Source organism: Monodon monoceros, unplaced genomic scaffold, assembly GCF_005190385.1.
Source record: "Monodon monoceros isolate NGI ecotype Baffin Bay Population unplaced genomic scaffold, NGI_Narwhal_1 Super_Scaffold_7, whole genome shotgun sequence".
In the NCBI taxonomy this organism is placed as follows: domain Eukaryota; kingdom Metazoa; phylum Chordata; class Mammalia; order Artiodactyla; family Monodontidae; genus Monodon; species Monodon monoceros.
Window position 1 is genome coordinate 23860587 of NW_021703784.1, and position 16895 is coordinate 23877481.

At 37.3% G+C, this 16895-nt stretch overlaps 1 protein-coding gene and 1 pseudogene across 1 annotated transcript in view; both read right to left on the reverse strand.

The window, feature by feature from the left end:
- The window catches only part of CUL5 (cullin 5), a 95937-nt gene that overhangs the window by 53247 nt on the left and 25795 nt on the right, over window positions 1-16895 (reverse strand). The window contains exons 3-4 of the mRNA XM_029208005.1: window positions 7789-7888; window positions 115-291 (exon numbers count right to left, since the gene is read on the reverse strand). Of these exons, the coding sequence (XP_029063838.1) occupies window positions 115-291; window positions 7789-7888 (277 nt within the window). The remainder of the gene's footprint in view (window positions 1-114; window positions 292-7788; window positions 7889-16895) is intronic.
- LOC114886900 lies at window positions 13855-16282 on the reverse strand (annotated as a pseudogene).

Below are 16895 nucleotides of genomic sequence, written 5' to 3' on the forward strand. Positions count from 1 at the left end.
AAAGGAATTTATATGTGAAGTAGAAAAACTCATTTCAGTGTAAATTTCTTTCAAAAGTCTTCAACTCACCCTATTTCTGAAGAACATTAGGGAAAAATGGGAAAACTAACTTACCTTTCGAACAATACTGTCTTCTACATTTGATTTTTTATTGCTGCCCTGTTTACCCATTAAAGTAATCTCTAGTTGACAGAAAGGCTTCGGTAAAATATCACACTGTGTGAAGAATTTTCGCCATTCAACAATATAAGCTTTTAGCAAAGCTGTATCATCTTGATGGCTCAGTACTCGCTGAAAACAAAGAATCATACCAATTTTAAATAAATACAGGTGCTTTAAAGAATAATGGAACATATTCATGCCATAAATTTAAAATATTTTATTTACTGTATAACCTATATTATACCCAAAAGAAAACATATATATATATATCAAAGAGAAATTAAAACTTGTTCACATAGCCTTACTGTAATGAACATTTCACAATATATACATATATTGAATCATGTTGTACACCTGAAACCAATAAAATGTTATATGTCGATTATACTTCAATTAAAAAACCCCCTATATCCTTTAGCTATTACCTTCCTACCTTCCTCCCTTCCTAGTTCCCCCCCTCCCCGCCCAGCCCTAAGCAACCACTAATCTGTTTTCTGTGTCTATGTATTTGCCTATTCTGGACTTTCATATGAATGAGATTATATAATATGTAGACTTTTATGACTGACTCCTTTTATATGGCATAGTTTTTCAGGGCTTGTCCAAGTTGTAGTATACGTCAGTACTTTATTCTGTTTTACTGCTAAATACTATTCCATTTTATGGACATACCACACTTTTTTTATCTGTTTGTCCACTGATGAACATTTGGGTCATTTCCACCTTTGGCTATAATGAATAATGCTGCTATAAACATCTGTGTACAAAAACAAAACAAACAAACAAAAAAAAACCACAAAAAACTTGTGCACACTCACCAAGAAGGGGACACAAATAACTAAAATCAAAGATGAAAGAGGAGACATTACAACTGATACCACAGATATACAAAGGATCATGAGAGACTACTACAAACAATTAAACACCAACAAATCTGACAACCTATAAGAAATGGATAAATTCCTGGAAACATATAATCAAAAAAACTCAATGGTGAGGAAAAAAAAATCTGATAGATTACTGGTAAGTTATCAAGACTGAATTCATAATCAAAAAAATCCCAACAAATGGAAGTCCAGGATCAGATGGCTTCACTGGTGAATCTTACCAAACATTTAAACCAGAACTAATACCAATCCTTCTTAAACTCTTCCAAAACACAGGGAACACTTCCAAACTCATTTTATAAGGTTAGTATTACCCTGATACCAAAATCAGACAAAGATGCCACAAAAAAAGAAAATTACAAGCCAGAATCCCTAATGAATGCAGATGCAAAAATTCTGAAAAAAAATACTAGCAAGCCAAATTCTACAGCACATTAAAAGGATCATACACCACGATCAAGTGGGATTTACTCCAGGGATGCAAGGATGGGTCAACATTCACTAATTAATCAGTGTGATACACCACATTAACAGAATGACTAAAACTCATACGATCATCTCAATAGATGCAGAAAAAGGATTTGACAAAATGGAATATCTATTTATGATTAAGAACTCTCAAAAACGTAGGTATAAAGGGAATGCACCCCAATGTAATAATGGCCATATATGACAAGCTCACAGCTAACATGATATTCAATGGTGAAAAGCTGAAATCTTTTCTTCTAAGATCTGGAATAAGACAAGGATGCCTACTCTCACCACTCCTTTTCAAAGCAGTACTTGAAATCTTGTCCAGAGCAATTAGGCAAGAAAAAGAAATAAAATGCACCCAAATTGGAAAGAAAGGAATAAAACTGTCACTATTTGCAGATGACATGATATTATATACAGAAAAACACTAAAGACTCCACCAAAAAATAACAAATGAATTAAGTGAAGTTGCAGGATAGAAAAATCAACATACAAAAATCTGTTGAGTTTCTATACACTAATAACAAACTACCAAAAAGAGAAATTAGGGGGAAAGAATCCTGTTTAAAATCACATCAAAAAGAATAAAATACCTAAGAATAAATTTAACTATAGAGGTGAAAGACCTACACTGAAACACTGATGAAAGAAACTGAATAAGACACAAATAAATGAAAAGATATTCTGCGCTCACAGACTGTTACAATGCTATTGTTAAAATGTCCACACTGAGACGTCTCCGGTGGTCCAGTGGGTAAGACTCCACACTCCCAATGCAGGGGGCCCAGGTTCGATCCCTGGTCGGGGAACTAGATCCCACATGTATGCCACAACTAAGAGTTTGCATGCCGCAACTAAGAAGTCCACACATCACAATGAAGATCCCGCATGCCAAAACTAAGATGCAGGGCAGCCAAAATAAATATAAATAAATAAATAAATAAAATGTCCACACTACTCAAAGTAGTACAGATTCAGTGCAATCCCTATCAAAATTCCAATGACATTTTTCACAGAAATAGAGCCAAGAATCCTAAAATTTGTATGGAACCATAAAAGACCCCACATAGCCAAAGCTCACAGAAATAAGAACAAAGCTGGAGGCATCATGCTTTCTGATTTCAAATTACATTACAAAGCCAGTAATCAAAACAGTATGGTATTGGCATAAAAACAGACCACACAGATCAACGGAACAAAACAGAAAGCTCAGAAATAAACCCACACATAGTTGGTCAATTAGTTTATGACAGAGGAGTCAAAATATATGTGGGGAAAGAACAGTCTCTTCAATAATTGGTGTTAGGAAAACTGGACAGCCACATGCAAAAGAATGAAACTAGACAACTATCTTACAAAAATTAACTCAAAATGAGTTAAAGACTTGAACATAAGACCTGAAACCATAAAACTTCTAAAAGAAAACATAGGTAGCAAATTCCTTGACACCAGTCTTGGTGATGATCTTTTGGATTTGACACCAAAAGCAAAGGTACAAAAGCAAAAATAAACAAATGGGACTACATCAAACTAAAAAGCTTCTGCACATCAAACGAAACCATTAACAAAACAAAAGGCAACCTATGGGAGAAAATATTTGCAAATCATATATCTGATGTGGGGTTAATATGCAAAGTATATATAAAGAACACACACAACTCAATAGCAAAAAAAAAAAAAAAAATTCTGATTAAAAATGAACAGAGGGACTTCCCTGGTGGCACAGTGGTTAAGAATCCACCTGCCAATGCAGGGGACATGGGTTTGATCCTTGGTCTGGGAAGAATCTACATGCCATGGAGCAACTAAGCCCCTGTGCCACAACTACTGAGCCTGCACTCTAGAGCCCATAAGCCACAACTGAGCCGATGCTCCACAACAAGAGAAGCCACTGCAATGAGAAGCCCGAGCACCACAGCGAAAAGTAGCCCCTGCTCACCACATCTAGAGAAAGCCTGCGCTCAGCAACGAAGACACAATGCAGCCAAAATAAATAAATAAATAAACTAATTTAAAAAAAAATGAGCAGAGGATCTGAATAGACATTTTCCCAAAGACACAGAGATGGCCAACAGGTACATGAAAAGATGCTCAACATCACTAATCACTAGAAAAATGCAAGTCAAAACCACAATAAGATATCACCCCATCCCTGTTAGAATGGTTATTATCAAAAAGACAACAAATAAGTGTTGTTGAGGATGTGGAGAAAGGAGACCCTTGTACATTGTTGGTGGGAATGTAAATTGGTGCAGCCACTACGGAAAACAGCATGGGATTCCTCAAAAAATTAAAAATAGAATTATCATATTTTCCAGCAATTCCACTTCTTGGTATCTATCCAAAGAAAACAAAAACACTAATTCAAAATGATATATGTACCCCCATGTTCACTTCAGCATTATCTACAACAGCCAAGACATGGAAACAATCTAAATGTCCAACAATGGATGAACTGATAAAGAAAATGTGGTATATAGACACAAGAGAATATCATTTAGCCATACAAGAGAATGAAATCTTGCCATCTGTGACAACATGTATACCTTGAGAGCATTACGCTTAGTGAAATAAGTCAGACAAAGACAAATAAATACCTTATGATCTCACTTACATGTGGAATCAAAAAACAAACCCCCCAAAACCCAAAAAACCCAACAAAAAAACCCCCCAAGCTCACAGATACAGAGAACAGATTGGTGATCGGCAGGCAGAGGGATGGGGAGGAGAGGGATCAAAATGGGTGAAGGGGGTCAAAAGGTACAAACTTCCAGTTATAAAAATAAATTGGGGGACTTCCCTGGTGGCACAGTGGTTAAGAATCCACCCGCCAATGCAGGAGACACAGGTTCGAGCCCTGGTCCGGGAAGATCCCACATGCCGCGGAGTACCTAAGCCCATGTGCCACAACTACTGAGCCTGTGCTCTAGAGCCCACAAGCCACAACTACTGAGCCTGCATGCCACAATTACTGAAGCCCGCGTGCCTAGAGTCTGTGCTCTACAACAAGAGAAGCTACCGCAATGAGAAGCCCATGCACCACAACAAAGAGTAGCCCCTGCTCTCCGCAACTAGAGAAAAGCCCACGTGCAGCAGTGAAGACCCAATGCAGCCAAAAATAAATAAATAAATAAATTTTAAAAATTAAAAAGTCACAGAGGTGTAATGTACAGCATGGTGACTACAGTTAATACTATTGTAGTATGGGTTTCCCTGGTGGCACAGTGGTTGAGAGTCCACCTGCCGATGCGGGGGACGCGGGTTCGTGCCCCAGTCAGGGAGAATCCCACATGCCGCGGAGCAGCTGGGCCCATGAGCCGTGGCCACTGGGCCTGCGTGTCCGGAGCCTGTGCTCCGCAACGGGAGAGGCCACAGCGGTGAGAGGCCCGCGTACCGAAAAAAAAAAAAAATATTGTAGTATACATTTGAAAGTTGCTAAGAAGAGTAAATCTTAGAAGTTCTCATCACAAGAAAAAAATTTGTAACTACATATGGTGACGGATGTGAAAGTAGACTTACTGTGGTGATCATTTTGCAATACATACAAATATTGAATCATTATGTCGTACACCTGAAACTAGTATCATGTTATGTGTCAATTATACCTAAAACAAAACTTGTGCACAAATGTTCACAGCAGCATTATTCAAAACAGACAAAAAATAGTGAGAACCCAATGTCTATCAATGACAAACAGGTAAACAAAATACAGCACAGTCATACAATGGAATATTATTCTGCCATAAGAAGGAATGAAATAGTGCTAAATGCTACAATATAGATGAACCTTGAAAACATTATCCCAAGTGAAAGAAGTCAGTCATAAAAGGCCACATATTGTAGGATTCCATTTATAGGAAATGTCCAGAATAAACAAATCCATAGGGACAGAAAGTAGACTAGTGTTTGCCAAAGTGGCGGGGGGGGGGGGGGGGGGGGTCATGCGGAAGTAACTGCTAATGGGTACAGAGTTTCTATATGGGCTGATGAAAATGTTCTAAAATTAGTGGGTGATGGTTGTACAACTTTATGAATATACTAAAACACATACAATTATACTTATTAAAAGCGTGAATTTTGGTATGTAAATTATATCTCAATTTTTTTTTTTTTAAAGCTCCTAGTCTATTTCTCCACCACTGGACTTTAGCTGGTCCTGTGACTGTGACCAACAAAATGCTGTAGATGTGACATTGTGAGACTTCTGAGCCAAGACCTGAAGAGATTTGCAAGATTACACTATCACACCAAAAAGACTGTTTCCTTGAGAACAAGAAACCATGTGAGGGGGAAAAAGCCCCAGAGGGAAGCCAGGATAGTACCAAACACCAGGAATATGAGAAAAGCGCTCTTAGACCATCCAGTCCCTGAAGAGCCTTACTGCTGCCATATTAATAAGCTCAGGCAAAATCAGGTGAGCCTAGCCCAAATTGCTAAGCCACAGAATTATGTATTGGGTTGGCCAAAAAGTTTGTTCAGGTTTTTCCGTATGTCGTTACAGGAAACCCGAACGAACTTTTTGGCCAACCCAATACAAATAGAAGGGTTACGTTAATCTTAAAAACAAAACAAACAAAACAAGAAAAAATTCAATATCCTAATAACTTTCCAAGCATTGCATATTTATTTTTATTTCTTTTCATCATTTTCAATAATGCTATAATAAACATTTTAATGCTCACTGTCCTATTTGGGAGATTTGGTCCTTCCTAACAGGATAAACTCAATTAGTCTAGTAATTGACTAGTAAACTCACAAAGCTAGATCTTCTTAAAAGTTTTTAAATGTTTTAAAATTATACACCCATGTCTGGCACTGCCAGTCCTGCAATTTAACTGCTCTGAATTAGTGGCACTAAATCCCATCCTCAAGTTCTTGCTAAGGTCTACATTCCAAACTTTCCTGGATCGTTCCAAATATCATTCCAAACCCTGAACGTACTTTGTTTTCTAGTGTGAAGTATATTTCTAAGATGATTCTTTGTGAGCCCATTTCCAGAAACTAAGGAATAATGCTCTATCAATTTGAAATAAACATAATTTATCTTCACCAAAAGTCATAAACAGATAAGCTGATATGCTTTCCAATGCAAGCAGAAACTGTTTTCCTAAATCAGTTCTAGAAAAATGTATGTTTTGATTAAACTGTGACATTGAAACATTTAATTTTTCTAAGCAAACCTGATGATTTATTTTCATTAAAAGATAATTTCCTAAAAAAAAAAATTTCCTTATAAAACTCTAATTTTTAAACAATCATTGATCAAGACAGCAGAATTAATGGTGTCATCAATAAAACATTTCATTTTGTAAGTAACATCCAATGTGACATCATTCTTATTTTATCATGGTAGTGGCTACTAACAGAATTAAATATATATCAATCATATATTCAATTTCAGTATCTTCCTTTAAGTTATATATTCATTTTTAATTTCCAACTGCTAACACTTATTAATATTCAACAAGATTTCTAACAGACTTTTACTAATGTTGTACAAGACAATGATGTAAAATTTCAAATAAAGAATAACAAATTCTAGCTCTCTAGTTTTCAAACTTCATTTTATAGAAAGGAAAATAATCTCATGTCTTTAGGCCCTTCTCCAAAGTGGTAAAGGATGCATTAGTGATGCCAGAGTTGATCTGAAATAATACTTTACCTCTGCATTAATTTTTCCCAAAAAACAAAGGTGTTAATAAAGACAAAAACAAACTAGCTCTTGCATAACTGACCTAATGCCTAAATGAGCTATATCTTCATTTCAATAATATTAAACACTTATACATATCATCAACTCAAGAGTGCTGAATTTCAGCTCAGCAGCAGCAATGCAAAGGACAGTCCAAGAATTACAGTCAGAGAAGTATTTAGAATTGAAGAAAATTGCTGTCAGCTTGAAAAGAGTAAGTATTAATTGTGAGGAAAAAAATGATTTATGTGAACTGATGTGTGGCCAAAAAATAATGGTGGTGGGGATTTCTAAAGAATGTATTAAAAATGAAATTCTTTTTATAGCACATTTTAATTGAGGATAATAATATATTCTTTTGAAAGAAATGTCAGTGAGGGAGGGGGGTAAAAACAACAAATGACAATCATTTCATTAAAAAATTTATTTAGCCAAGTGTGTCAAAAGTTAATGTGAAAAAAAAAAAAGTTAATGTGATATTTTAAAATTACTTCAGGAAGCCCTACATTCAAAACCAGAAAATATGATATTCTCTGAGTAAAGTCTTAAATAATATATAGATGCAAAACTTACTGCCTGTGCTTGCTTAATAAACTCAAGAATATCTTCTTTTAAAGCCTGATGAATTTTTGCTGGGCCTTTATCATCCCAGAGACAGACTGCATGTACATCCCTGTAAAAATAAAGCAGGTAAACAAACATTAACACTGGAAAAAGAACAAAGCACTCTGTTCTGTTTCAATACAGTTTCCATGGACCATGGACACCCTTCCATGGACCATTCAAGGGTGCTTGAATCCATTCACATGAACCAAGCATTCTTTGTAAGCCACCTCATATATAAACATTTGCTTCTATTTTCTTTGTCATTGCTTTCCTTAAATCTTTGCCACTTACTGATTAAATTTTTAAATTATAAAAGGATCTCCCAATCAGACTCCCAAAGTTAAATACTATCAATATTTTCTTGTGCAAAGACAAGTATAAATCCTTTAATATATAACACAATATAAACTATCCTCTTTTAGAAAATTTGTAATTTAAATACCATTACAGCAAAATTCCTAGTTTCCCCCATACATTCATCACATTTACATATCAATTACCACTGTGCCTCCTTTATTTAAAATAAACAGAAACAAAAGCTCTTTAAACTATAAATCTGACATATTTTACCCAAAGATCATTCATTATAGAAATATATTTAATATTAATACATGTTCACAGAGAGAATTTTTTAATTACTATATTGTAGAGCAGGGAAACATAACAAAAGGATAGAGTCTTATACTGGGGATTCTTTTATTCAAAAAATGTTCCCCAGTACTTTATAGAGCCCCTACCATAAAAAATGTCAAAAAAACCAAAAAATATCTCTAGAATTGTAACATCATAACAATGGCCAAATAGTCTGTTTTACATTCAGATTCTTAGGGACATAATTATAATCTAAAGTTCTGTCTGCATATTAATTTGAACTTGCTTTCATCATTTGTTAAATTCGGCTTAATAGTGGTATCTGGCCCAGAGCAGATGTAGTAAGCACACAAATATCTGTTAAATAACAAGATAATAGGTAACAGCTAACTGCTTACTATATGCCAAATACTATTCTAAGCTGTTTTAACTCACTTAACCTTCACAGCAACCCTGAAGTAGTACTATTTTATTGCCATTTTACAGATGGGGAAACTGAGGCAAAGAAAGGTTAAGTAACATTGCCAAGATTACCCAGCTAGTATATGGCAATTACACGGGCAATTGGGCTCTAGAGCCCACATCAAACCATTTCCCTTGATTTACTCTTGCACCCCTCTAATCCATCCAACAGTAGCTAAAGTGATCATCATAACACTCAAATTACATCTTACTGCCTCTATATTTCAAGTCCTCCAACGGTTTCCCATTGCTCTTTGAATAAAGTACAAAATGGTTAATTGACCCCTGTAATACCTCTGCAATCTCACCTCATGGCTAAAGAAATCTAGAGTCTAAAAGAAGAAACTGATACAAAAATAGATTGATTATATTTCAATGCTTATGACTACTAAGCCTATAAACATAAGATGGTTTAGGAACCCAAGGAGAAGGAAAGGATGGAAGTGACTGGTAAAGAGAAAAAGGGAAGACTCCCTGGAAGAGTTGATTCCTAAGCTTATCTCAATGAACAAGTAGGATTTTGCCAGGCAAAAGAGGGTGGGGGAAGGATATTTTATGAAGTCACAATGTGAGTAAAGAACTATAGATCACTAGGGTGTATGCAGTGAACTATTAACAAATCAATGTGGCTTGGCTGTCAAGTGTGAAGTGGGGAGTGATAAGCAAGAAACTGGGCAAACTAAAACCCTTTTATAATTCAATCACAGTCCTACTGTATCCATCAGCTAAATGTCTCTCCAATTTGGACATTTCCATCCATCACCACTACCACAGTGAAAATTACCATCATCTCTTACTTAATTTACTATAACACAAACTAGCATGTATTGACTGCTTACGATGTACCAAGCACTTCACACATATTGACCCATGCAGTGGTTTAGGTTTTCCAAAAAAGAGATGGGATCAGACATGCAAGAGAGATTGATTGAGGGTAATGCCTGTGAGGGACAATGGGAAGTGAGCTACAGGAAGCTGGGCAAAACATAAGCTCACAATGCTGTTCTGATCCCTGTAGGGAAGAGTAGGAAGGATGAAGGTTGGGTAGCAAGAGTCTTAGACTACACAGCAGTTCTAAGAAAGTTTGGTAAAGCTATTTAAGAGTTTTAGAGCAAAAGCCACCCATCAAAGGAGTTCCATACCTCCCCAAAATAGGATTACCTTAGTATCCCTGCCTACTCGTACCCACTGCAGGTACATGTCAGAAGGGCTCAAACGTGACTTGAGTCTCATAAGGCAAGAGGGAATGGTGTTGAGTTGGGTACCCAGGAAAGAGTCAAACTTGTGATCAATACATCTTCTCCAGCTCCCTTTCCTCAACCTCCAGGTGCTCCTATATGTTGTTACATCATGGAAGAATATCTTCAATACATTCTTATTTGAAACACAATACTTCTCACCACCACACAATAGAACATGTCAAGTCTCCTGGTCAATTTTCATACACATTTTGAGGAATGTATTATAATACACTTGAGGACTGTATGATGATAATACCCTTAAAGACCTCTATGTTCCTCTCCCTAATCCTACTCTCTCATCCATCCCCAGAAGTAACTAAGCCTGAATCTGTCATTTTATTTTCAAGTTTTACAACATACTATGAGGGTTTCTGAACGTTATAGAAATTATATCAAATAATTTTTTCAAATAATTTTTTTACTCAACACGTTTCTACTATTTACTCATATAGTTGGATGTACTTCTCGTTGATGCACTTTGTCTTTTTTTTTTTTTTTTTTTAAGATTTACTTATTTTTGGCTGTGTAGGCTCTTCGTTGCTGTGCACAGGCCTTCTCTAGTTGCGGTGAGTGGGGGCTACTCTTTGTTGCAGTGCGCAGGCTTCTCATTGCGGTGGCTTCTCTTTGTTGCTGAGCATGGGGTCTAGGTGCGTGGGCTTCAGTAGTTGTGGTTCACGGGCTCTAGAGCACAGGCTCAGTAGTTATGGCACACAGTCTCAGCTGCTCCGCGACATGTGGGATCTTCCCAGACCAGGGCTCGAACCCGTGTCCCTTGCATTAGCAGGCGGATTCTTAACCACTGCGCCACCAGGGAAGCCCATAACTAAGTGTTTTTAAAAAGAGACATGCTGTTAAGGGAAATTCTTTTTATTTATTTTTAAATATTTATTTATGTATTTATTTATTTGGCTGCACCAGGTCTTAGTTGCAGCACACTGGATTGTCGTTGCCATGTGCAGGATCTTCGATGTGGCATGCGGGATCTAGTTCCCTGACCAGGGTTCAAACCCAGGCCCCCTGAATTGGGAGCATGGAAGCTTAACCACTGGACCACCAGGGAAGTCCCAGGGAATTCTTTTTATTTTATTTATTTTTAAAATATTTTGTTTATTTATTTATTTATTTATTTTGGCTGCGTTGGGTCTTCGTTGCTGCACATAGGCTTCTCATTGCAGTGGCTTCTCCTGTTGTGGAGCACAGGCTCTAGGCGCACAGCTTCAGCAGTTGTGGCACACAGGCTCTAGAGTGCATGCTCAGTAGTTGTGGCACACAGGTGGCACACAGGCTCAGTTGCTCCGCAGCACGTGGGATCTTCCCGGACCAGGGCTCAAATCCGTGTACCCTGCATTGGCAGGCAGATTCTTAACAACTGCGCCAGCAGGGAAGTCTCCCAGGGAATTCTTTTTAAATACTTAACTATATTAGAAAAATCAAGGGGTTGGGGAGTGGGAGAATGATGAAGTAAAAACTTTTTAAAGGTTTCAAGAGGACAGACAGAAGGGATGAGAGAAGAAGAGGTAAGAAATATTCCAAAGTATTTCAACTTCCTCAAGTTAAACAGGGAGTAAAAGAGAAATAGTGTGACCCTGGTGCAAAAAATAGGTATTCTGGGGACTTCCCTGGTGGTCCAGTGGTAAAGAATCTGCCTTCCAGCACAGGAGACGCAGGTTCAATCCCTGGTCAGGAAACGTAGATCCCACAAGCCGTATGGCACAGCCAAAAAAAATACAATTAATGGCTATGATTTATTAGGTAGAGATTCTTGCAACTCACAAAAATATAATTTTTTTCCTAAGAGCACATGTATACATACAAAATTTTAAGAAGATAATTTTATAGGCTATTTCTCTGATTATAATCCATAAATAAATAATTAAAAATTTCACTATCTAGAAATTTAAGCTCCTAGATAATGCATGGATTAAAGGAAAACGAAAAACAAAAATTACTAACAATCAAGAAAGAAATAAAGGGACTTCCCTAGTGGCGCAGTGGTTAAGAATCCTCCTACCAATGCAGGGGACACGAGTTCGAGCCCTGGTCCGGGAAGATCCCACATGCCATGGAGTATCTAAGCCCGTGCACCACAACTACTGAGCCTGTGCTCTAAAGCGCAAGAGCCATAACTACTGAGCCCGCGTGATACAACTACTGAAGCCTGCACACCCTAGAGCCCACGTGCCACAACTATGGAAGCCTGCACGCTGTGGGGCCCACATGCTGCAACTACTGAGCCTGCATGCCTAGAGCTATGCTCCACAACAAGAGAAGCCACTGTAACAAGAGACATCACGCCAATGAGAAGCCCACGCACCACAACGAAGAGTAGCCCATGCTCGCCACAACTAGAGATAACCCATGCACAGCAACAAAGACCCAACGCAGCCAAAAACTAAAGTAAAATTTTTTAAAAAATAGAATCTGTAAGAAAGAAATAAAAAGGAAAACCCTGAATACCACAGAAACTATGGTGACAATAAAAGCAATATTAAGGAAAAAATGTGTAGCTTGAAAGCTTTCATTGTAAAGAAAAATATTAAAAAGAATTTTAAAATTAAGAATTCAATAAAAGAACTAAGAAATCAAAGGACAAAATAAATCGAAGAAACCAGGAAGAAAACACTAATAAGGAAGCAAATAATAAACATAATAATAAAAATGGAATAAATATTACTCTTTCCAAATAACAAATTTTTACCTTTTTCTTTTCTCTATTCACAATTATTTTGTATTTCATTAATTTTGTCTTTTGTCTTTCCTTTTTTGTCTTTCCTCCTTTTACTTTCTTCAGGTTTACTTAGACCATGCACTTTTAGCTTTTTTTGTCTAATATACGCATCAAAGGCTATGAACTCCTTAGCATTTAAGCACTGCACAGTTGGATCCAATACGTTTTGATGTATCATATCAAAGTAATTTTTATAGCTTGATTATGTGAAAAGACCTATAAAGTGGATCAACTCCTTAATATGGATATTAAAGAAAATATGTAGGATTAAGGATTTAAAAAATGAGATATGACCACATATAAAATATAAGCATACTACTTACAATTCTATGGCAACAAATTTCTAAACCTAGAGGAAATTAAAATGAAGTGTGCAGATACTTTGTCTTATTCATTTTATTTTTATTTCTTTTACTGTTTTACATCAGTTTTAATGGGAATAAGAGAGAGTAAAAACAGTATTATTTATTAGTGGTTTACACGCCTGCCAGGATGGCAAAAGCGATTGTAACCTGCATAAATAATACACTCAAGAACATTTCCACACTCCTTTGTGGTTAGAGCAAAGCAGTTTATAAAACAAAAATGTGACTATTCCCGTTGAAGTAGGCATCAAAAATTCGTTTTGAGAAAGAAGATGAAAGGAGCATTCTCTAACTACTGGATGCCAGGAAGCAGAGTTTTTCAGAATCAAAAACAAAGAGAGCCCTAATTAAGAGAAAGGCCCCACCCCTCAGGGGTCACAGAGTTGGTTATTTTGCTTTAAACTAATTCATCATTTTCACGTATCAAAGGATTTTTCTTTACCCAAAATTAAAACTAAAAGAGACATCACAACACTTTTCAGAAATGCAAACATCCTGAGATAGATCAATACCAGGATCTACTCAAGGATTTGCTATTTAGGTATAGTTAGTAGAATTCATATTTAAAGTCACTTCATAAAAATAACTGTCCCAATCTTCCAAGTTCCATTTTCTCCTATCATGATCACCAAAGCAATCTCTATTGTTAAGATTCTTCTTCATTGCCTGAATGTAGAAACTGCTTAGTAAAATTCTCCTGCTTGTTTTCAAGTTGAACAGCTTTATTTCTTAAGCACTTCGAATTGTTTTATATTTTCTCCAATTGATCTATTTCTTTGGAAAATCTAGCAATTTCCTCTTCTAGATGTCTTTGTGTAGTATCAACTTGTTGGCACAGGCGAGCAAAAGTGGTCGCCATTTCCTGTTGTACTTGATGGCTGCAGTTGGCACTTGTGAAGTTAACAATCATTTGCAGTTTTTCAGTTTCATATTCAGAAATTGCTGTTTAAAGGCTCTCTCCTTGGCACGGGTGGTCCAAGTCAGCCTTTCATAAAGATACAAAGCTCCATACATACTTAATGAAACAGATATGAATTTCCAGCCTACAGTTTTCCAAATCACTCCTCCAACAACGATGCCCATAGAAGTTCTAGACGTAAGAGAAGCTAATGCTGTTATTAAGGTAACCATGAGTTCTTCCTGTGACGCTGGATTGGTAGGAGCAGTGGGAGTAGAAGCTAAAGATCTGGGAAGCTGAAAGATAGGCTCTGATAATCCCAGAAGCACCCGCTGAGCATTTGTAGGGCCCAAGAAACAATGGACAAGGGAAGACCAGCCCAAGGAAAAATGAAATACAATATCCTCTTGAAAATCTGACCATAACTTGTGGCAATTTAGGTCATAGCTGAGATCAAATTTCTTGCAAGGAATCAGTGTATGTAGTTTATTCTGCATACCAGCTGGAAGTAATGGCTTCAGATTTCCAATAATTTCTTGCTGGGATTGAAGCATTGAAGCATTGACTTCATTGGTGCACTGATCAGCCAAATTTCTTCCCATTCCATCTTCTATGTGCTTATTTAACTCATTTTTATATACTTTCTATACACTTGGAGTAGGATGAAACTCAGAACAAAATTCATCAACAAAAACAGAGTCAACAAATTTCATCTGTCATTGCACATGAAACCTTATTTGCAACCTCCTCTGAAACTTCCCTGATTATTTTCTTAACATCCAATGTTAAAAGGTTCATCTGGTTTCGGAGAAACTCCAGTCTACCAATTTGGTCTTCCCTCTCTTCTACTGAATAAACCCTTTTCTCTGCTGCTGCCACGTTTATTGAATCCATTATGTTTTTCACAGTTTCTAGTATCTGTTTAGCTCTGATAGTGTGCTGTTCAAACTTTGTTTTCACTGCTGACTGCAAGATACACTCCTCAAAGATTTGTTCAAAATTCTGAAACTCCTGTAATTTTGTGTGAAATCCTTCTGCAAGTGCCCCACCACCTTCTGGCATCCCCTGGGCTTTGTGCTTTCTAGCACTACGAACTTGCTCTGCAGAAACAAAAAAGTTACGATTCCATGATTCTAAAGGATCCACAACTTTGAGCTCCTCCACCAAGAAATGTAGGCATCTTTCCATGAGCTGTCTGCATACACCTTCCATATATTCTGGCTCTGATGCAGAGGCATCCCAACGATTATTCAGAATAAAAATATTAGGCTTGGAAAGTCGTTCATTTACCTTGTGAAAAAACTGTTTTTAAGTGTTCATTAGAGTTGATTTGGAGTTTACAACCAAAATGAAGACATCAGCATCTAAGCAAAACTTACCAATCCAGCTATCCAGCTCTGTAGTGACATCTGTACCTGGACTATCCACTAAAACCAGGTCATCTCTCAAGAGGGCACATTTTGCCTTTGGCCAAAACACATGGACAAGACAGCCAGCTTTCAAGTCTTTGTTCATATGAAGGGCATGGGCCAGCTGATTAACTGTCTTCACATTCTTTTTTTCATGTGACCCTTCTGTCATGAGACAGGCTTTATCTCCATCCGTCTCTTCAACACTCAGGAAGCAATTGGTTGTATGTCCAATTCCACTAGGGAGGACTTTATCCCACAACATGGCAATGATAATAGAGCTCTTCCCACTGCTTGTCCTGCCAAAAAATGCCACTTTCGGGGCTTCCCTGGTGGCGCAGTGGTTGAGAGTCCGCCTGCCGATGCAGGGGACACGGGTTTGTGCCCCGGTCCGGGAAGATCCCACATGCCGCGGAGCGGCTGGGCCCGTGGGCCATGGCCACTGAGCTTGCGCGTCCAGAGCCTGTGCTCCACAACGGGAGAGGCCACAACAGTGAGAGGCCAGCGTACCGCAAAAAAAAAAAAAAAAAAAAAAAGCCACTTTCATGTCTCCTCACCAATGATGGAAAGCTTATTTTTATACCTCTGTACTTCTATCAGATCATCCTCAGTAGCTACTCGGTCAAGTTCTGGACTCTTGTACGTTGCTTCAACAAAATGTGATCCTTCTGTAACAAACTCCAGTAACTGGTCAAAGACTGCTGTAATTGCCTTCTTAGCCAGCACGAAGTGCTTCAGTGGAGAAGCAGTTTCTGCCATTATGCCTGTCCCGGCTCCAACTTGTCACCCAGCAACTGCAACTCAGCCACAGCCCTCAAGCTGCCTCATTCTCCCAAGAGAGGCTGGGAGACTGGGCTCTTATTCCCAATTTAAATGGAATGCTTCCAACATACTATTACTGGGATATTGCTGCTAGATTACTTACAGGTGATCTTTACCAGTTTAAAGAATAATATTTTCATTTTTCTGTTTTATTTTGGAAAGATTATCTGTTTTTTCTTCATCTACTGAGATGATCGATTTCTGATAAGATTTTGTCTTGTTCTATTTGTTTTCTGAGTTCAATTTTCATTTCATTATTTCCTCCACTTTTGCTGATTTCTCTCCTTAGCTTTTGAATTTTCAGTTCAAGTTTGTTTTATAACCCCACATGGTTGTGTGAGGATACTGAACTCAGTTCGGAGTGCTGTATTTGTTTTCTACTTCATAGTTGGTTTCTGTGGGACAATTTTTATAAGCTAAAATGTTTCAATTTGTACTTTTTTATGGTTTTGGATAGATGGTGTCTGCTTTTTTCTATTCATATTCATTTCATGGTCAGGATTCCCAGTTCAAGAGTACCTCTTTCAGTTTAGTTCAGTAAAGTTCAATTTCTTTAAT